General features: G+C 43.3%; 1 protein-coding gene across 5 annotated transcripts in view; it reads left to right on the forward strand.

The window, feature by feature from the left end:
* LOC110357667 (uncharacterized) overlaps window positions 1–22,477 on the forward strand; it is a 57,513-nt gene extending 35,036 nt beyond the window's left edge. For 3 of the 5 annotated variants that reach the window (XM_065045173.1, XM_065045177.1, XM_065045174.1), the window contains one exon: window positions 119–22,477. In XM_065045173.1, the coding sequence (XP_064901245.1) occupies window positions 5,911–7,746 (1,836 nt within the window). In that variant the 5' untranslated portion in view covers window positions 119–5,910 and the 3' untranslated portion in view covers window positions 7,747–22,477. The remainder of the gene's footprint in view (window positions 1–118) is intronic. The other 2 variants (XM_065045175.1, XM_065045176.1) reach the window with 2 other exon arrangements.
* Window positions 22,478–23,204: the final 727 nt, after the last annotated feature.

Here is a 23,204-nt window from a genome sequence, read left to right on the forward strand (position 1 = left end):
ACAAATAATTTGCAAAGGTGCTTTGAGTGAGGCAATGTTGTCTACAACTCATTTGTAAAAGTGCTCAGATCCACTGGGCGCTACAAGATGAAATGACTGTTGTTATTTTATCTTTCAGTGACTCCAGAGAACGTAAAAATTTAGAGAAATGTAGATTTCACGCAACAAAGGAAAGGCACACAGCTAAATAGTTGGATGCGAAAAGGTAAATGGAGATGAAATATATGTATGTGAGGATATACTACAAGAGTATAGTAGACTCATTTAGTCAGGTAGAAGGTCAGTTGGCTAGTGTGATTGAATGAAGAAGTTTGAGTAGATAGATTCTGTCAGACACTAAAACTTTTGTGCAGTCATATTGGTAATTTAGATACTTTCCTATGAACAGAAGTACTATACCCATCAGCAACAAGAACACAGGCATCAATGCTTGTAGTTTCTCTATCAACTCTGAGGTGAGAACATGCCATGACCTACCTGCGATAATTTAAGAAAGAACATTTATGAGTTGGAGTTAGGGAGGCTCTTTATTAAGAAGAAAAGACTATGATACTGTATTAAAATCTACTTTCTGGTCCTATGTGTACAGTTACTATTTAATCGAGAAAAGAAATCTATGGCTTAAGGATTTCACTAAACAGAATTATAAAGAAGCCATTATTACTTAATTTTCTGGCAGTTTTACCTTATGAGAGAGCTGAAAATGTGTCTCCAGTCAACTTCAAAAAGAAACTGTTCTTTGAATGTCAGCTATATGGCACTAGTATGACTGTTTAGTCATATCTTCAAATAATCTTGACCTAAATAAATTCCACAGCCATTTTATCACTCAGATACAGGCAGTATTTTAAAGGAAATTGATTATTTCTGACAGTGCATGTTCTAACTTATAAGGAAGTTGTAGCTTATAACCAAGCTGCCAAACCTATTTCAAAACAATTATAGTCAATGACATAATGTCCTTTAACAAAAAAAAAAAAAAAAAAAAGAAAAAAAAAGAAAGGCAAGATAACATCTAGAAGCTGAGATGAATACGCAGGAGCATGCTGTGATTCTGGGTAGCGGAAAGCACTGGATCTTTACTGAAGGGTCTGGGGGACAAATCTTATGAGCAGTGGCTGAGGAAACTGGGACTGTTTAGCCTGGAGAAAAGGAGGCAGATCAACACTCCCACCCAATTACGTGTCACCTACGCACTGACTAAGGCTGCACTCAATCCCCTCATCCAGATCATTGACAGAGAGAGAAAACAGAACTGCCCCCAATACTGAGCCCTGGGGAACACCACTCCTGACTGGCCACCAACTGGATTTGGCTCCGTTCACCAGAACTCTTCGGGCCTGGCCCTCCAGCCAGTTCTTTATCCAGTGCCCCATCACTGGATAGCAGGGAGAAGAGCTCAGCAACCCCTCTCCACCTCCCCTCCTCAGGAAGCCGTAGAGAGCCATGAGGTCGCCCCTCAGCCTCCTTTTCTCCAAACTAGACAAGCCCAAAGGCCTCAGCTGCTCCGCACAGGACATTCCTTCAACCTTTTCAGCAGCTTTGTTGCCCTCCTCTGGACACTTGCTAGGACCTTCACATCCTTCTTCAGTGGTGGGGCCCAGGGCTGCACAGAGTGCTCAAACTGAGGCCACCCCAACGCTGAATGCAGCAGGACGATCCCTTCTACTGACTGGCTGGTCATAGCATGTTTGATGAACCCCAGCACGCTCTTTGCCCTCTTGGCTTCCAGGGCACACGCTGCTGCTCGTCTTGAGCTGCTGTTGACCAGCACCCCGAGATCCCTTTTTCAGGGCTGCTCTCCAGTCACTCCTCTCCCAGTCTATACTTGTGCTTAGCGTTAATCTGTCCTACGTGCAGAATCTGGCCTTCAGACTTCTTAAATTTCATCCCCTTAATGACTGCCCAGTGCTCCCATCTACCGAGATCCCTCTTCAAGGCTTCTTGTCCCTCAAGAGAATCAACAGCGCCTCCCAGTTTGGGATCATCAGCAAACTTGCTAATAGTGCTTTTAACTCCTGCTTCCAGATTGTTTATGTGTATATTTATATGTATATTGGACAGAACCGGCCCCAGAATTGAAGCCTGAGGAATGGTTTTGTTTGTAGTTGGCTTGCTTGTTTGTTTCTGGCAATGTTATTCTTTACTTTTCCCTCAGTTCCCCAAATAGGCTATTTTGAAGGTGTGGTTATCAAACGAACCGTTTCCCATGAACAGCCAGCAACAGTGAATGTGTTGTCCCAAAATGAGAACGAAGTCATGTTTCTACACATTTGTTCTCAGCCGCTCCTCACAGGACATTCCTTCAACCTTTTCACCAGCTTTGTTGGTGTTGGACTCGGCGCTGGGATGCAAGTGTCAGGGGGTGCTTGGTCTCAATCCATCGCTCAGTTATGTTATCGTCCATGACTCAAGGACATTAGTATCCTTCACTCTGGGATATCACAATGGAGTGTTTTCTCCTGCAGTGCTTACTCATATATGTGGTGTTTCTGCAAGGCCACTGTCCACTCCATCCTCTGATCTGTTGACTTCTGCTTGGCATCTGTGGTTCACACCAGTCACCAGTCCCTCATCCATGTCTCCTCAGGACCCTGTCAAGTTCCTGGGGCCTTGGCTGACGTATCCATGCACTTGCAACCAGAGGGTTCACTCAGTAATGCCTCCTGCCTCCCTGGGAGGCTGCAGCACAAAGTCCCACGGGCTCTCCCCGCACCCCAGCACTGCTGGCCATCCCTCTGTGCTCCCCTTCTTCCCCCCACAGAGGGTCTCAGGCAGCACCTGGCTGACTCTCAGGGATCCTGTTCTACCCAGGGAGGATCAAAGCCCATGGCAGCCTCCAGCCCCGAGCCCTGGCTGTCCATTTGCTGAGGGCGGCTGCACCACACACGCCCTGTGGAGACATCGCAGGACACGCTCCCTTCTCCAGAAGGGTCTCTGTGTTGGGTTCCTGATGCCCCTTGGACCGGGCTGGTCTGGATGAGGCCCAGCCTCCCCAGCTCAGGATGATGGGGGCACAGCACCAAACACTTGGTTTACAGTCCATAGCCACTTCATGCCATTATTGAAGGTGTTTTGTTGTCTGAAAGAATCCTTTTTGTTCAGCAAAGTGCAAAACAGGCCTTATCTTGTAGGTGCTCGTAGTCATGTATTGCTTCATGTTTTCATCGATGGTGTGATAACAACCTCAGTAAATTCTGTTCCTGCTAATTAAGTGCAAAACGCACCTTACCTCACAGGTGTCCATAGTAGTCTGTAGCCACTTTTCGTGCCATTAAGTAGATGCAATTTTGGGAAATGCAAGCCAAACTTTACAACACACAGCTTAAGATTTCAATACATTCAGGTTACTAAGTAACATGAAGCAGACAATATATTAAAAATCACCTGACCTTATAATTCTAAGTGATTCATACACACTTACTTAAGCTGAATGCTTGATATGAAACTTAAATTGGGCCCATCCAGTGATCTGTGAGTGGTAAAAGACTTTTGCCAAAGAGCCACACTTGCTCAGCACAGAGAGCTCAAAGCAGGCTCACCCAGGCTGTCATCCGTGTGGAATAAAGCGGTTGGCTTAAAGTCAAATCACATGCAGCGGGCAAGGTCTGCACAAGGCCCCTTGCGCCCACAACGTATTGGTGTTCAGTGTGTCGTTCTGCTTCCTTGCGGGTTTCCTAGAAGGAGTTCTCTGCCCAGCTGCAGCTCAGGCCTTTAGCTCCTTTGGAGCCTGAACCAAACTGCTGTTGGTTTGGCTGAGTGCCTCTTTCACATAGGTGCATTCTCAATATATATTAATTCTCCATATACATTAGAAATACTGGTAGACTAGTTTGGGCTTTTTGCCGGGGCTGGCTGAGGTAGCTGCAGAAGGTCCCAGCTTTCACTTGCTTCAGACACATCATACCGAGCACTGTTAGACTCCTGGAACTGGACTTCTGGTTGTATTTACTTTTTAATTTCTGTGACTTCTGCCAACTGTTCTTGTTTCTCTCTGTTGTGTTTTCTTCTATGGCGTTACCGAAGGTTTCTCAGATTTGAGACTAACGAACATTATACAGAGAGCATTTTCAATGTAACAGTGTCTGGCCCTGGTGCTGATTATTTTTGTGCTGTGGAATATAGGAAGCAGAGTGATGGTGGATAAAAATGCTACCAAGTAAAAAGCTGATGAGTTGATATTAGTCAATGTCAAATACCCTTTAATATTAGCTTTTTATAAGGTGAGGACTGATTTATATTAGAACTGAAACAAGTAATTTAAAAGCCATGTTTATGGAAGCTAATAGCTCTGAACTTGTTCTGGTTTTCCTTAAAAATAGGGGACATCGTTTCAGTTTAGGCAGAACTGCAGGAGGTCACGTACAGACGGGTACAAAGCTTGACGCTTTCTCATCTCCCCTCCATGCTCCCTGTGTACATACATACGCTGTCACTCCTCCAGGTTCATCTGTTTGTTTCCAGGCAGGGGTGGAAAGTGATTGAAAAATAATACAGTTGTAGTGAACAACAAAAGAATGTGGTCTTTGCTATGTAGAAGATGCACAGTCCGTGAATGGAAGGAAGACTACTGGCCTAAATGCAACGTGGATGGATGGATGGATGGACGAATGAGTTTGCCAGACAAACTGGAGGACATTTTGACAAACATGTAAGACATTCTCACAAGCCCACCTGCACGTTTGGAAAGACTCTGTGCAGATGAGATTACAAAGCAGCCAAACGGCATTGCCACTTCTGTGGGTTGACATGATTAGGAAAGCCTTGCTATGTCACTGTCGCACAGCGCTCTCCACCTGGGCGCTGCAAAGGGCATCCACAGTGGGGCAACACACAGACCTCCCTGGCACACCAGTAACGGCCCCGCATCCCACCAGAGTGGGGATATTTCTAAAGAAACAAGAGCTCCACTTGATGCAGAGCACCCCTGAGGAAAGGGCTGCTGCAAGGCATGGCCGCCTTTGGCCAGGAGAACCGAAGCAGAGAGGCTTGTGCCTCTGCTCCTCCGTGGACCTGAGCCTCGTCCCATCTCCTGCCCCCACTCCTCTGCAGCCCACGGCGTGTGCAGCCCGTGCCTTGAGTCCCGTCGCCCAGGAACGTGGCAGGGAGGGCTGTGGCACTACCAGCCTGCAGGCTCTGCACCCACTTTCAAGGCTTCTGGGTGGAGGAGATGGTAGGGCCCAGCGGACACGTGAGGAAGCTTTGTGTGCAGCACCAGCAAAAGGGAGAGAAAGCAGCATGAGCGGGGACAGCAACACCAACTGCATTGTCAGTGATCCTGAGACCTTTTCTGCATATTTTGTGCCTTTCTGTTCTTTTATTGCATAGTAACTAGATGTAAGGGCCCAGGACCTCTTGGGGAGTAGGCTGAGCCCCAGCTGCCAGCCCGGCCATGGTTGAGCAGCCCTTGCAGCACCCTCCCATCATCACTGACGGTGGGGCGGCTTCTTGTGGGGCTGGGAGGGTTCCTAAGCGCAGCCGGCCTTCTTCTCGGGGCTCAGCCGTCCCTCCCATTGGCTGCCCCGGCTGGAAGCCGAGGGCCCGGGCACAGCCTCCGCGCGGTCCTCCTGCAGGTGTTCTCGCTCTCCGTGGCTGGAAACATGAGCACTTGCGGGGCTGCAGGGATGTCACACAAAGAGATGGCACAGGAGCACGAGCAGGGCTGCCGTCCCTCTCTCTGGCAGCACGGGTGTCCTCAAGGCCCAGCTGACGTCGGACCTCCGCGCTGCACCGGCGCACGATGGTGTCGACGAGCTGTTGGACGAAGCTCCTCGTGCGCCCGCCCAGGGAGGCCTGCAGCATCTGGATCAGACTCTCCTCATCCAGGCCGAAGTAGCGCAGGCTGGAGATGAAGAGTCTCTGCGCTGCTGCTGCCTCCTGGGCTCCCTCCAAGAGCTGCCCCGGCTCCTGATGCAGCCTGGGCAGGAGGGGCTGGAGGACAGCAGAGTGGTCATGGAAGATGGGAGCCTAGGTGTAGGCATCTCTTGTCTTCTCCTTGGCATTGGTGTTCCACTCCAGTCACCGAGCAGTTGGCTGTGTCTCTTGACCCCCAGCCAACCATCCAGGCCATGGTGTTGTGGTCCTGGAGCCACCCTCCCAGCGTCACTGATGCTGCGGTGGCTTCTTGCGGGGCTGAGCGGGGTCCTCAGAGCTGCCAGCCCTCCTCTTCGGGGCTCGCCGGGGCCTCCCAGGGGAGCGTTGGCTGCCCCGGCTGGAAGTGGAGGGCCCGGGCACAGCCTCCTCGCGGTCCTCCTGCAGCTCTTCTCGCTCCCCGTGGGTTGGATGGGGAGCGTTGCGGGGGCTGCTGGGACTCCCCCGAAGAGCTGGGCTGGGGGCAGGAGGCTCCCCGTGGGAGGCAGCAGGGCCCGGAGCAGGATCAGGGCTGCTCTCCCGCGCCCCAGCAGCAGGGGTGTCCTCCAGGCCCAGCCGACGTCGGACCTCCCCGCTGCACAGGCGCACGACGGTGTCGACGAGCTGCTGGACAAAGCTCCTCGTGCGCCTGCCCAGGGAGGCCTGCAGCACCCGGACCAGAGAGTCTTCGATGAGGCCGAAGCGGCGCAGGCTGGACATGATGAGTCTCTGTGTTGCTGCTGCCTCCTGGGCATCCTCCAAGAGCTGCCCCAGCTCCTGGCGCAGCCAGGGCAGCAGGGGCTGGAGGACAGCGGGGTGGACGCGGAAGATGGACGCCCAGGTAGAGGCATGGAAGCCGCCCACGGGAGCCCTGGGCAGCGGCCCCGCAGCCGGTGGCCGGGCTGCTGCAGGCTGATGGAGGCCGTGGGCGGCTGGGTGTCCGGGAGCCCCTGCTGTCACGCGGACGACGACCGATCGTACACGTGGCGGGATGACCCGCTCCTCATAGTCGTCGTCCGCCCGCACCGAGTGCAAGATGGAGGTCACCCTCCTCTTGCAGAGGGGGCACTCGGGCTTGGTCTCAGCCCACCGCACGATGCACGGGTAGCAGAACTGGTGCAGGCATGGCAGGACGTAGCTGGCCTCCTCCCAGCTGTCCAGGCAGATTGGACAGCGGGTGTCCAGCTCCGCGGCCATGCTCTCCACGTGCGGCGGTGGGCTGTGGGGAGCTGGGGATGTCACGCCGCTCCCTCTCGCTGGCGCTGCAGCAGCGGGTGTCACGCTAAAAAAGGAAGAGAGGCCACAGTCCATCGCTGGTCCGGGCAGGGCTGGGAGCAACGCCCAGGCCCCTCAAGAAGGAGAGCCTCCTGGCTCCCCAGGGTGAGCTTTCCCCTCTCAGCTCACCTCTGCTGCTGCGAACGCTCCGCCTGGGTGTCCCGGCTGCCCGAACGAGCCAGGGCCGGGCAAAAACCTCCGATGGCTCTGGGGTCGCGCACTGAGAGTTGCACTGAAGAACTCCCCGAACTCGACCTCAGCACCAGGAACCGCCTCGCAGAACACTCCAACCTCGCGTCCTCGCTCAGCTGGCGTGCGGGCAAAAACCGACGGGGTCAGGCTTGGCGCCCGGATACAAGCAGCAAGGCATGCGTGGTCACAATGCATCTCTTGGTGATGTCACCGTCCATCGCTCAGGGACATCACCGTCCTTCTCCTGGCAAAGTCACCACGGGCCATTGTCTCCCAGTGCTCAAATGCATATGTGGTGTCACAGCAAGGCCACTGTTCATTCCATGCGCCATCTCTTGCCTTCAGCTCAGCAACCGTGTTTCACTCCGGTCACCGACCCCTCGCCCATGTCTCCCCAGGGTCCCGTCAGGTCACTATGGCCATGGCTGACATCTCCAAGCACATGCGACCAGAGGGTTCACTCAACAATGTCTCCTGCCTCCCTGGGATGCTGCAGCACAAAGTCCCACGGGCTCTCCCCGCACCCCAGCACTGCTGGCCATCCCTCTGCGCTCCCCTTCTTCCTCCCACAGAGGGTCTCAGGCAGCACCTGGCTGACTCTCAGGGATCCTGTTCTACCCAGGGGGGATCAAAGCCCGTGGCAGCCTCCAGCCCCGAGCCCTGGGTGTCCATTTGCTGAAGGCGGCTGCACCACACACGCCTTGTGGAGACATCGCAGGACATGCTCCCTTCTCCAGAAGAGTCTTTGTGTTCGGTTCCTGATGCCCCTTGGTCCGGGCTGGTCTGAATGTGGCCCAGACTCCCCTGATCAGAGTCTGAAGGGTGATGGTGGACACATCACCAAACACCCCAGCATCTCTGACTGCAGTGAGCCATTGGAGCAGCTTTGGGAAGAAGCTGAAGCCTGTTCTCAGTTAAACATCAGCTTGATTTGGGAGCTCATGGGTGGGAACTCTTGACTCTACCATTCTTAGTTTCAATGATGTTACTCTATTTTTCCTCGATCCAGACGGAGATAAGTTGTCAAACTCACAGCTCCTAGCCAAATGACCAAATAATTAAAGGGAATTTTTATTATTTGTTTTATGTTTATCCATAGTTTACTACAATTTCCCAGTCTGTGAAATTAAGTTGACTTTTAGGGAGTACTCTTAGGTAAAAAGTTATTTGTTGGATTTAAAAGATTATTTTAGTCATCCTGTGAGAAGTTCAAGACATGATTTCCACATTGCAAATTGTTCTGTTAGTCATGGAAGGTGTTTTGGAATAGACATTTTGACTGGCTGGAAATATTTTAATATTATTCTCCTGGCTTTGATCCAATCAAGGCAATGTAACAGCAGATAGAAGAGACATGCAGAGAGAGAAGGAAATAGGTTGATTTCATTTCAAGCTATTAAATATTTGGCTTTATGCCAAGGAACTTCTGAATTTTGAATAGTCTGAATTTTGGATAGTCCACTATATTTTATTTCCACTAAAAGAGTCAAAGGGCGAATCCTTATTTTTTTTTTCCCCCAACAGAATTGTTTTTAGACAATCAAGTTAAAAATAATTAAAACGTGTTATTTTTTCTTTCCCCTTCTCTAATGAAGAAAGTTGGTTGGGGAGTTGCCAGACAAGTCCTGGGTACTCTGATTTCCCAGCCAACATGGCTCGGCAGGCAATGAACTCCGAGAAGTTCAGAGCCAAATGTTAACATCCACTGTTTGTACTTCTGCCTCCTACTTTTTGCTGCATGGAAGAGGAAGCTAGTGTGTACATATCACACTGTAGCAGTCTTAAACAGATCAGTCTTGCTTTGGGGCTTTCATGCAAATTCTTCCATTATATTTGTGAGGGAGTGTGGGTTTGCATTACAGCACTACAATCTTTGAGATGTAAGTTTGGTGCTTGAATAAATTAAAATTCTTTAAACACAACTTGTTCATAACTGTGAAGTTTCACTTTGCACCCAGACCATGAAGAACTGGGTGCTGTACATGATTAGGATGCAGCAATAGGAACTATGAATCATTTGCTCCAGTTTTATGAGTCCTTGAAGACTATAGATGTGAGGCTTTTGTTGGCTATGATGTGCTTTATATAGTTTCTGGGTCTGTTGCAAACTGTGCATATGATCGAAGTACCCATGAAAAGGCGTGCTTTGAGATCAGGCCAACTTTTCTTAAAGAAAAAGACCTACATTTTAGATACCTTAAAGCATGCAGTGGGATACCTGCAAAAGGAATCTATTCAGATCTATGAAGGAGATCCCATGCAAAGGGACAAATTCTCCTTGGAAGCACTTGTCTCTTTTCCCTGACCGGGACTTTGTGCCTGAAGTGTCACTGGATAGCTGAGATGCTGCACATGGTTGCAAGTTATTTTCAATCAGCTCATTAGCAGGAGGTGCCAATTGTCAATAACTATTAAATGCAGACAATTGCCGCAGAACCATTGCTGCCTCATGGAGGACCTCATGCTACAGGTCAGGGAAGTCCTTGTGAACATTCTGTGACCGGTCTCTGGCATATGAAGACTATGATGATTTGTGGACCTTTACTGTAGATTTTCCTATTAACTTAAGTTGCTACTGACTTTTGAAAGCTAAATAAAAAACAGTGGTATTTCTGTTTGCATGGTAGTTAATCGTTACTAAGCATAAAAGAAAGCAAGTTGAGATAAATAGAGGAACCTTTTGAAAGATATCAGTGACTAAGAGGAAAAGCTATGCAAAAATAATATCAATTGTAGGGGCTTTAAATTAAAAATTACCTGCATTTGATGTTTGAACAGGGAATACAGCAAAAAGTGGGACCAAGTGTTTTCTTTCCTCATTAATTATGCGGACACAAGTAATTTTTCTCTTTTCAGTTCCAAAAGTATATGATCTCATAGGTTTTGACAACTTTACCACAAGCTGGTAAATGTGTCTTGGTGATGAAAATATATGCAGTACCAGCCACGACAGAGTTCATTGCAGAGATTAATTCCAGAAAGAGACTATCAAGTTGATATTATTAAATATTTTTATGATTGCTGGAAGTATACTTTGGAAACCTTATCAGCTCTAACCATTTGATTTTGACTTTATGTGCAAAACCAGATGGTTTATTCAGGTAGTCAAATAGAACAATTGTTTGAGAATTGTCATTTTGCAAACTTGTTAAATGTGAAAATATTTTTTCTTCAGGGCTGGCTGCAGCAGCAGTGAGGAACTGGAACTACATGCCGGTCGTGATGTTGTGCTGATGGGAAGCTGAATTCTTGCAGCTTCCCGGTTCCCATTCAGAGCAATATGGAAAATTTCCTCACCTTTCACTAATGACACTGGCATGACCATGTGGTTTATTTTAAGTTAGAAATAAAGATCTGGTTTAGAGTCTGCTGCTGATGGAGGAGAGGCTTCCATTATCTTGTCTTTAAGGACCATCACATTTTGAGTTAAGCCAACAGAATTCATTTTGTATAGCTCAAATGGAGGAGGGCCATACTCTAGGCACGAAATGCCATTTGGTGAACCAGCAGTAAGCACATGCATGATGACTGTACATAGTGAAGCACTGAGCTACCACAGTTATAAACTCAGTATAAGAACTCCTGTAGACTAGGACAGAAAAACATAAGGATTATCAGATGCACTGTGCTTATCATTTGCATAGGAACTGCAACTTAATGGAACTATGGAAAAGAAATGCATTTACCATATAGTTATTAGGTGGGTTGTATTTGAGACACTTTTTCATTTGTATACTGCCTATTACTTCATTTATTTCTAGCTGTATTTTAGTGTACTACTAAAACCCTGTATGATGTGTGTAATATTAGAGGGGAGGTGTTTTTAGGAAAAGGATAAAGCTAGTTACATATTTTCAGTACTTCTGAGTACTCTGTGCTAGGTAGAGCTGGAGGAAACACAAAGTGCCCATTCTGCTATGATCAAGGGTGTCACGTTGTCTTTTTCTCTATTTTTTTTTTCCATGTAGTTATCCCAAGTGTAGTAAAGACAGTAGTAGACAGTTGCCAACCATCAAAGAAATAATGAAGCATTTCATTTAGAGGCTGTAGAACTGTTCAGACTATCTCCTCAAGACTAAGAATAGAACAGAGAATTTAAATGACAGTGCAGTGTTGAATTCTTGTGTTATTTCTACAGTGTGAAGCCTTTTTTTTTCCCGGTTTAGGAAGATCCCATGATTATTTTGAATAGGCAGCTGGAAAACAGTTACGTATGAACTCAAGAAGATGTTATTTGGGGACAAGGAAGAATAAAAGCCTCAGAAATCACAAAGACATTATTTCTCTGTCATTATTTTGGGTCACTGAAGGTTACACCTGAAAAGGATAATCTCAGATAGGTATTTCTAGGTTCGCATATGGAGAAGTAGGACAAGAGATTATTTAACAGATCAACACAAAATTTGTTGATTAGGGTAGCTTGTGCCAAATACTCAGTTTATTTGGCAATAAATTGCTTTTTATCTAGCTTAATCTCTCTACTAAAATTATTCTAACTAATCCAAACAAAACAAAACAACAAAAAAGGAAATGCTTCTTTTTGGATTAAAGCATGAAAACTGATTAAAAATAGAATCTCTTCAAAGACTATGGAGCCCAGAGAGCAGGTAACCAGAAGAGAGTGCTACCTGCCAAATGCCAGTACTTCTTCCGATATCAGAAAGTTCCCTAGGACCTTACGAGGGGCACTCTTATTTCAATAAGATCGGGATTCAGCTAATTAATATGTCAATTCTTTTCAACATTAATCCCACTACTGTAGGGAAAACAGCAGTGTTAAAAAATGTACATTTGGGCAGAAACAGATTCTTAGATTTAAGAAATAATATAACATTGGTCTATGAGAAGCATTTTAAGAAAAGTAATTTCTCACATAAAATGGCATTGACGTTGACTCTGGAAATGTTTTGCAATGAGGTTGTAGTTAGACTCATTCTTAAGTCTGTGCCAACATATTGTAAAAGACAACAGCCTCAGAAATCTGCCTTTGAAATCTGGCATAATGAGCTCATGTGTTTTTAATATGTTTTATGTTCAAAATTAATGTAAAGTTACTGAAAATACTGTAGAGCTTAGTGACTGCATAACAGAAGCTATATTTTAACATGTACGCAGATAGTTAAAAGATGTGATGCTGTGAAAACCAGGCTAATACAAAATAAAGAAATATTCAGCAAATTTAACAAATAATGTTCTATTGGTTCTGTAAGTGTCCTGTTTTACTTACTTAACAAGGTGTGCTCAAGGCTCTTCCTTGAAAACATTAACCAGACCTTTCCCAAATGTGTCTGAAATAAAAATGTAAGTTCTCTCTTGCTGTGAGCAAGAGATATTAACTTTTGCCATACAGTCTTCCTGAAATGGTGGAAACTGGTGTAGAATAAACTGCCAAAATTTCAAATATAGTGAGTATCTCAGTAGGCTCATCAACATCCCAACTTCCAGCAGCTGGTACATTCTGAATGGAAAAGCATTTCAGTGAGATATTTCTGTCATTAGTGCTTTTGTCACGATGAACAAAAAAGTAAATTGCATAGTGGCTCGTTATGTAGTTTCATAACACCTGAATGAGGTGTGAGGTCATGTTCTACCACCCTCAAAGTCAATACCTGACCTTGCAGGCATACATTTGCTCTCTAAAGATTATTTGGGCCTGCACTATGCCAACTACACTGCTGGTTTTAAAACAGCAAATTAAATTATTAATTTATTATGTATTTTTAAATAGTCACTCATTACACTGTCTGTCCAAGAAGGCAGCACTTCAGGGTCTCAGATGTTTCAGATAAAGATAGATGATATGTGAATTTTTCTACATCTGTAGTTTAAAAAGTCAGTTTTTGAAGAAGTTTTAATAGAGTTATAGTTGTATGGAAGATTCAGAGAAAAGTTTTGTAATTTGCAAGTCTTCAATGCCTTGAAGATGAGACTTGAGCATACAGGCATCTCCATATCTCCATGATGAATACTCATGCTGAAAGGAGATTTACATCTTGCTGTGGCACGCACAGCTAGAACTGTGATTCTCACTGAATATTTGTTGTGCTGCTTTCGTTTTATCTGGACGGGTGTGGATGGGTAGAAAAACAATGTTCCAAAATTAAAAGCTCAGAAGACCTTAAACTGACCTCCTAAGTCCAGAGAATAACAAATCAACATTGAAGGCTTGCCCTCTCAAACTCAGGAAATGCACTGCCAAATAATCTTGTACAGTGTAGTGAAGCCAAAATATTGAACCTTATTTTAGCTCTGCTCTGACAGATGCACCGAAGCCTTAGGCTCAGGAGCTGCATGTGCTTTTCTGCTCATGAGCAACATCCAGCTAAAGCCTGTAAAAAACCCAAAAAAAACCAACAACAAAAAAAGTCCTGCACGTACACAAAAGGAGCTCCCCTTGCTGTAGGGCTGCCGGGTGCAGAGGACACGGGGAATGCAGACTCTCGTACAGCTAGCGCAGGAGGTGGACAGTGCTTTGCTCTTTGGAGTCTGTCTTTCCTTGCTTGGGAAAGGATGTCAGGAATTAGGTACAACGGAATAGAAGTGGCAGCCCAAGGAAGACCTGTGCATTTTTGGTGAAGGCTGACAAGAGATCCAGGCCCCTCTTGTGTTTGCTGTCTACAGCAGGCCTGGTCAGTGTCCCATCATTTAAAGTGACTAAGTCTGCATCAGCCATGAATCCTAAAGCCAGATTATACCCAGCGGAGTAGAAAACAGGAGCTTCCATTAAACCTAGATACAAAGATCTGTGAGGATGTAATTTCAATTCCCTTAAGCCAAAGGTCCTTCTTAACTCAGCCCTTAAACTGGGTACAGAGCTATGAGGTTTAAGGCTACACTCAGTACAACTGTAACCACTAGAAATTCCTCTTTGGGACTGAGATACTATGGTGGGAGGCTGTGGCTGTTTTCTGGACAGCAGCAGTGTCCCAAGGGATGGCTGTGATTACCTAAATACACTCTCATCTCTCAGATGGAGAGATGACTGAGATGCTGCTGGACCAGGTTTTTCTGCAGAGAACTCTATCTGAGTGCCACCTCTTCAGTTTTCCTTTGAGGATAGTTGACTTGTGATAAATTCTTATAGGAAAGTGTTAACTGCAAAACTGTGTTTGTACCGACATAAATTTATCTGTTTAGGGTTGTCATGCGGGAAATACTCCTACTCAAAAAAGGTCCTACATTAGGAACTTTGTATTCTGACAAAGTGCTGCCTGTATGAGGACAAAAGCACGATGGAAATGCCTGGCTACTCCTCTGTAATTTATGCAGCCTGCATAATGCTTTTATTGTAAGATATTACTTTTCTTCTTACAATAAAAGGGCTAAAAAAAGTTAAGTCAGCAGATAAAACAGAAGTGCTGCAAATGAACTGTTTAGTCTTTTGCCTTGTCAGTTCAAGTAGAATTTTCTGCTCTTCACTTTATAATTGGGTTGCTGTTTATTTAGTTGCAGGGTTGTAATTTTTTTCTGTTTGGGGTGAAGAAGAGCAGTAATGTTTTGATCTTAGTTTGAAATAGGGAAAATAATATAAATACTCAGAACCTTCTAAGTAATGAAATGGGGATTCTCAAGTAAAAAAAAAAATGCAAACTTTAGAAATCAGATGTCAGAAATTAGTTTAGGGTTGCATATTGCAATTAAAAATCGTCACAATGACATATGACAAATATAATATGGAGAGTTTAAGTACATATTCCATGTAACTGAAATGCTGCAATTACTCCAGGATACTTTGATACTAGAAATTTATCAAGAAGCTTGTGGGACAGAGCAAGAGGAAGGTCTGTATTCCTTTCAGAGAGAAGATGGATGCTAACGTCAGGTGGGATTTTTATCCAGAGACACTTGCAGTCATCAGGCTTGTCAGGATGTTTTTTTTATCTGACTAGCAGGAACTGTGACTAAGAGTGTGTACAGTTACTAACAACATTGTGATGGCAGAACTAGGTGCTGTCAGTATTATCTTTTATAATACAGATATTTCTTAAGCTGCGGGTGCAGTGGGTGGTGTGTGATCTGTGAAGGATGAGAACAGCTGAAACGGATATGTTTTTTTTTTTTTTTTTCAACTGAGACAGAGAGACAACTCCTCCCAGACCTTCCATGCTGTCTCTGTGTTGGTTTTCCCTAGCTTTTTGGCACAGCCTTGTCCAGGCAGCAGAACCATTTGCACCATGAAGAACTGAAAGGTCTTGACATTATCATAGTGTTTTATGGATGCAAAAATCACTGCCACTTTGTCTGGGTGCAGTACAGAGCCTGTCAAAGGTGAACCCAGATAAGGGGAACTGATGAGAAGCTGAGAGGTCAGCTGTTCCCATCCCCATCTGAAATTCCAGGAATGTTATATCAGAATTACAAGCTTCATATTCTGATGCACCTTGCTTGAGAGGGCAGCAGCTCTAGGGAACATTGCAGAATTTGATAAGTATATGAAAGCATACACTGAGTACAGATGGTGTACAGCTTTATCTTTTCATGTTCTTGTGAAAGGATACCTTGCAATGCCGGGAGATTTCAGGCCTAGGGCATTACATAAAATAGTTGACAATGAATGTTAATGCTTGTCTTTTCGACTCTGGTCAGTTGTCCTTAAAGTAACTCCTGCAGACTCCATCTGGCCATCCTTATGTGACATTGAAAAAGTCAGCACCATAAACTTCATCTGACTGGCAATTTGTTGTCGGTTTTTTTTTTTCCTGTCCAGGTAGGTGGAATAGTAAGAAACTTCCCTTTGCTACCAAGAAACAGGAGAGATTATGATATCAAGTTTAGGTACTTCCTTTTGCTCCACTTATTCTACTTTGCAATGATACTATGGAGGGAAGGTTAAACATGTATTTTCTCTGCTGAAGTTTCCCTGCATGTGGAAAAATGAAAATATGAAAAAAAGTGGGTTTTTTTATGTCAGGAGGGTTATATTAACAGGCCTTTCATGTGTGAAATGTGAACATATTTGGTTTTGTTCTTGTTGCTTGTGAGCTTTCAGATGGACAAATATGCTAGAGATAGACCTCAACATGCTTGCTCCTTCCTTGTAGGAAGGTGGGTTAAGTGATCAGTTTGACATTCCCTCCAAGTCTGCCCTTTTAGCTTGCATTTAGGTATCTCTACCTAGTCTAAGTGGGAAGGCACTTTATTTATGCTAGGATATTGCTTGGTTGCTTATGATTTTTGGAAGTGAAAAGGCAGCTATATGCCATAACGTGTATTACTGCATATCTCTGAGAAAGCATCCATCATGCTTCCATTTCCAAGCTCAAGAGCTGACTGTGAGCTGAAAAAGTGAAAAGCCGTGCACTGAAGAAGCTCGTGCAGAACATACAAGGAGTTAAGCACACATGCTGGTAGATCCACAGACCCATGCTGGCTACTTGTGGAAATACTGGTAGACTTTTAAGAGCTCAGATTTTTTTATAAAGCCTCAACTTTGCTATCATAACCAAAAAAAAAAATAAATAAAAAAAAATTTTGTGAAAGAGCAATCTTTTTAGCATTTTATAGTGAATGAGGTACTTTCAAATTTAGATATGCCCATATATATCAATCTCAGCTCTGTTATGTGGCTCTTGATGTGACTGCTACAGATGGAAAACCAAGATAACTAGCTTCCTAGCTGTTCCCTTTGTATCCCAACAAAGAATGGAGTGGTAGCAAAGATAAATTGTCAAAAACTACGTGTGTTCAGGAAATCATAGTAGCTACCGTTGCTTCTTGAGAGCCAGTATAGTCAGTTGCAGCTCAGAGGAACCAAAATATTGGTGATTACTTGACTAATGAGACTCATTCAATTTGTTCTTTAGGGCCTTGATATTAATTATATTATGTTATATTCAGTCCAATCTACCATTACTTTTTCAGTTAAACTCTGTAATAAAAAATGCCCACATTCTCTGGTAGAAAATATCTCCCTTTATTATCTTTTTTGAGGAAATGATTTCTCAACATTTTTGCAGTCCACGTGGAGTAGAACCATATAATTTTCTGAAGGTACTCACTGACCTTAGGTTTTATTTTTATCAATGATTCCTACGACAGCTATATTGGAATTGAGATCTCTGTTTGTCAGAAAGTTGGCAGGACTGTAAGAAATGCAGGCAAATATGTGTGTTGTAATATGTATGAAAAATCTTAAATCTCTGGTAAACCAACATACATTCAGATGTATATGAATAGGTTTGGAAAAGCCCAGAATGGTGTGCCCTGTGCACCATACTCCTTTTATTACATTGTAGACTGACACTTACTTGTTTGAAACTGTACTGTAGACTTGCATACACTTAAAATATGCATTACAAAGTTTTGCCTTGACCCTGTTTTATTCGTCTATGTTAAGAGTTCATTTCAATGACGAAGTGTAATTCCATGAAGAGAGTGTTCAACTCCATGGAAGGCAAAATCTCTTCATCAAATGTGCTCAGTTCAAAAGAATGAAAAAAACCAAACCAAGTGATAAGAAAACCAAAACCCTAATTATAAGCTTTGCAAAGACAACTTGGCTAAATTGAATTTGTTCTTCCCCAGTGTATTCACAGAAGGACCAGCTGGCTCATGGCTCTTCGGAATTTAATTTGCTGCACCTAGCATGACAGGAGATTCTCCCTGTGGGCAATTTGACTTCCCCAACACTACAAGCAGAACCTTATTTCTCTACTAGAATTAAGCACAAGTACTTTTCAGTTCACAGTCTGGATGACAGGCCATTCCTTCCCTCTGAATGACAAGTTTCACCATGTTTTCACAGGTAGCAGGAGACAGAGCAAACCTTTCCAGTGCTGGATAAAAAGGATGAGTGCAAAACCTAGAGAAAAACACAAATCAGTATTGGACACACAGGGAGCAGAGGTTAGCTGCTCATTGTGGGGCTGTTCCTACAGCCAACATCAGTGTGCTTTTATAGGCAATCACTTGCTTTGCCCATGCCTAAAGCTGTTTTAAACAAAGTCAATGGAGATTCTGCTTAGTGCTTGCCCATGACCTATATACCAAAGCTTAGAATTTTGTGTGATGCTCCAAACCTATCCATCCTGGTCTGAGACATGACTGTCTTGCTGACTCCTCTGGGAAGTGCAATTTGCAGGACTCCAGCTACAGGGGAGAAAAAAAAAAAAAAAAGTTTATATGTAATTGTTTAATCAATAGCTGGAAGACTCCAAGCCCACAATTTGTGATCCTTTCCTTCTTCTCACTTTGTATGAAGGAGACGTTTGACAGTCCATGACAATGTGTCTGGCACTGTCATGATTTATCACCAGCCAGCAATCAAAATCATAATAGTTGCTCGCTCCCTCTTTCCCACTCCCAGGTAGGAGGGAGAATCAAAAGAAAAAGAAGAAACTCATGCATTGAGAAAAAAAACACTTAATAAAATAATAAAAATATATTAATACTGCTGCTAATACATATAAAATAAAAATATAACATAAGTGATACACAGTGCAATTCCTCATGAGCTCTGTCTGAGCTGAGCAGCCAGTCCTGGGAAGAGAGAGGACACCCTGGCCCCGACCAGCTGATCCCAGGGAAAGAGTGAAAAGGCCAAAAAGGCAGAAAGGTGCAAAGGCCAACGGCAAAATACAAGAACGGCAAAAGGCCAAACTAAAGAAACTCCCGAACAAAACTCAACTGAAACTGAGCAGAACAGGGATGGATCTCACCATCTGGAAAACCCAGCTCCCATGAAATATTAAGTATGATGCTAATGGCATGGAATGCTCTTGTTGATCACCCTGGCTGTTAGTTAACATCTGTCCCGTCTATGCCCCCCACCTTGCTGCCACACACCTGAAGATAGAGAGCCCAGAAAGACCTCGGTCTCCTAGACAGCAGCTAGCATTCCAACTCAAAAACACTGGAAAGTTACTTGAAAAAAACATTAATTCTATCACAGGGTGCTGTCTTATTATTCTCAAACTAAATCAAAATTATGACAGTGCTAGTTATGAAAAAGAAGAGTTTCTAACTGCATGGAAAAAATTAACTTAGTTTCGTTAAAACAGCATGGGTACTTAAGTAGGCAAACAGTAATTGGGAGGTCTGTTTCTGATTCAACATGTGAAGCTGACAGTGACACAAGGCCAGTACTAACAGTTCAGATCATCAGTAACCCTGGCCAGCTTATCCAGGTATAAAGTGTGAGGTCGCCCAAGTGAGAGAACTTCTGTCTTCAGCAACACTAACTAACAAGAAACACAAGACAGGGGGGATTCAGTCACACTGACCCCTGGGCCTCACTAAGCACAGACTTCAAATAAGACAGAAGCTATCCTTGGGGATCATGTTTCAAAGGTATGTTTGGCATATGTGGCAAGGGAGTGAAGGGTACCCAGTCCAGGTACCTAGCCTACCCAGGCCTTAACACAAGGCCTTCAACAAATTCAAGCTGCAAATAATGAGATTTGTTATAGAGAAGTTGTGCAGTAACCTGCACCACAGGCACCTTGGTCATGTGAAAGGGCGGTCTGCTGGGAGCGATCCCTTCTTAGCAAGCATCTGTGACCATGAAAGCCCATAGTCACTTCTCTTCCTGCTGTGTTGTATGGACCTGTTCTCTAGTGTGGTGGCCTTTCTCCCACCACTAACAGTGATGCAAGTGAGAGTCTTCGGATCTTGTGCCTTGTGACAGGATTTGATTTGCATCTGTTGAACTCTGATGACTGATGTCTGAAATCCATCTCTGGCCAGTATTGGATCTGTTTGAGCACAGCAGAACTGCTCAGCATCCTGCTGCAAAAATCCAAGCCCACTCTTTGCTCTCAAAGACAACTGCCAGAGCTCTTGTTAAATGGACCGTAGTTAGTCAATATTAAGTTGTTGGTTATGCTCAATGCAACACAGAAGTGATCTAATATTCCTGATGACTATAGTTTCACTGGATGTAGGAATTAACACAATTTTGTGAATAGGTACCTTTTGCTTTTATGACTGGTTAGCATTATTACACATATGTGAAATACAGGTGAACTAATTAAATTTATTTATTTATTTATTTATTTTAAACTGACAAGGCAATAGCAGAACAGAACAGTGGTCTACTTGGCCTAGTATCCTAGCTCTTGAAGTGGTCAGTAGCAGGTGGTTAGGGAAACCGGTAAGAAACTGGATAAGTTGTAAATTATTCTTCCTCTTGTGACTCTCTCAGGGTCCAGCAAACAATATTTTAAAAAATTTCTGGAGATTGTATCTGTTCTGTTGCGTTTGTGTACTACTGAACTCCTGAAGTCAATCCACATATTCTTCTAATCTAGAATTTGTCTGCACCATTATCATTAGTGACATGTCATGGCAATTAAATAATTAATAATAATACTACATTAATGAATTATGTATTACTTGAAATTTCTTCCAAGATCTCATTTTGTTTTAAACCTGCTGCTCCATAATTTCATAGTGAGAAACTGCTTTTCACAGCTAATTGTCAGTGACATTTGCAGTTCAACAGCTAGACCATAACAACTCAGTAATTTCTTTTTTTATGAAGAGCCCCTCACTACTTAGCCTTTGTATGGACAGTATTCTTAAGCTGCCAGGTGCACATCACTCGTTACCCACTGAAAGCATTGCTTTTGTGCTAAGCAAGAACAACAACAACAAAAGTGTCCTGGTTATGTTAAAAACAAGATCGGTTTATCTTTTAGTGAATTTTTCTGTCAGCTAAGTTCTTCTTAGTAACTGCACTTTTGTGAATTTGGCTACATGTTTTGGTAGACATAGTGATGGAATGCAAGATAGCTGGCAAGAATACACCTCCTGTAAACAAGGAGAAGCAAACTGAACAGGTGACTAAAACTGACCAACTAATAATTCCATCCCATCCATGTCATAACACCATATAAAAGTGGGCGATCACAAAGGTCTTGCTCTCTTTGACTATGGTCGGCGTCTGGGGAGGACCTTGCAAGTGGTCCCTGAAACCTGAGGCCTAGTGACAGGCCCTCCATCCCTGAATCCAGTTCCCTTTTGCTGGAGAGTCTAGCCCAGGACTTTCAGATGCCTGCCCTGCAGCTGCTGGAGCAGTGCTGAGCTGTGCTGGGGAATTCAAGACTGGTTTTTTATATTTTGTATTATCTTCTCTACTTTATTAGTAGCATTAGTAAAACATTTTTAACTTTTTCCAACTTGCAGGTCCTCTGACTCTTTGCCTCTCTTTGCACTCCTATCGACTTTCCTCAGTGGAGACGGGGGGCAGTGGCGGGGGGAGAAGGGGAGTGGGTTAACAATGCATCTGCAGCAGTTTGTTGTCACCCTGCAATTAAACAGTGACCAAAAGAAAAAAAAAGGAAAAAAAGAAAAAAAAGAAAAAATAAAAGGAAAAAAAACCAAACCAAACTAAAACCAAACCAAAACAAACAAAAAAAAAAGAGAAAAAGAAAAAGAAAAAGAAAAAGAAAAAGAAAAAGAAAAAGAAAAAGAAAAAGAAAAAGAAAAAGAAAAAGAAAAAGAAAAAGAAAAAGAAAAAGAAAAAGAAAAAGAAAAAGAAAAAGAAAAAGAAAAAGAAAAAGAAAAAGAAAGAGAAAAAGAAAAAGAAAGAGAAAAAGAAAAAGAAAGAGAAAAAGAAAGAGAAAAAGAAAAAGAAAAAGAAAGAGAAAAAGAAAAAGAAAAAGAAAAAGAAAAAGAAAAAGAAAAAGAAAAAGAAAAAGAAAAAGAAAAAGAAAAAGAAAAAGAAAAAGAAAAAGAAAAAGAAAAAGAAAAAAAAGAAAAAGAAAAAGAAAAAGAAAAAGAAAAAGAAAAAAAAAGAAAAAGAAAAAGAAAAAGAAAGAGAAAGAGAAAAAGAAAAAGAAAAAGAAAAAGAAAAAGAAAAAGAAAAAGAAAAAGAAAAAAAAAGAAAAAGAAAAAGAAAAAGAAAAAGAAAAAGAAAAAGAAAAAGAAAAAGAAAAAGAAAAAGAAAAAGAAAAAGAAAAAGAAAAAGAAAAAGAAAAAGAAAAAAAAAAAGAAGAAGAAAAAAAAAGAAAAAAAGAAAAAAGAAAAAGAGAAAAAAACAGAAAAAAAAAAAGTGCACTCATGACCTCAGGGAAAGTTGTGAGTTTGAGCTAACCAGAGATAAAACCACTATCAGCACTGGGATACTGGCATTTTAAGAAGCTCACTGGGTTGAAAGCCTGCTAGGTTTATGATGTTGACCTCAGCAAGTTTACCTTGCTGTCAGGGTACCTATCATTCCTAGATAAAAGCAATGTATAATTTGTACTGGTTAACAGGAAAGGAAGATAAACATGTAGCCTCATCAGCCAGCATCAGAAGCCTTCAGACATAAGCACAAGCAGCATTTGAGCTGAATTTTGAAGATTTCACATCCTCCCAGGTGAATGGTTCTTTACAGTAATAATGAGACAACCTTTGGCTGCTCATCATGTAAATTTGACTGAGCAGCAGCAATGCAGGAGGATGTGGGTTGGAAGGAAACAGGAGACCTTTCATTGTCATGCTGAATGACTTCGAAATCTTCTGATTTTACTTAGTTTGTTGGAATCATTATACAAGCAAAATTCAAAGAGTGAGTGTACACTATTTTTTTAAAATAACATTAGAAGCATTATAATGTATGAAGTTAATGATTCAGCTTTCAGTCAAATTAAAATAATTTTTTATAAGGAGGTGATTGCCAGTTCTCCTGACTGACCTTTTGAGCTATTAACAATAATCTTTGTCTGGCTGGGACCTTCATCACCTTTCCCAGGGAAGAAGAGAGCAAGGAGGTGGAGAGCTCCAGGAATAGCAGGACATGATAACAGCTCTATCGCTGCATTACATGTAAGTGAGTCACGTAACAATATCAGCCTGAGCAGTTTTGCTACTTTACTTTATGCCACAGTTGGAGATTTGGACTACCTGACAGCTTCTTCTCTGGTGCAACTTCACTGGGACACTCGGCTCAAGTGACCCAGCTT

Source organism: Columba livia, chromosome Z (assembly GCF_036013475.1).
Source record: "Columba livia isolate bColLiv1 breed racing homer chromosome Z, bColLiv1.pat.W.v2, whole genome shotgun sequence".
NCBI lineage: Eukaryota > Metazoa > Chordata > Aves > Columbiformes > Columbidae > Columba > Columba livia.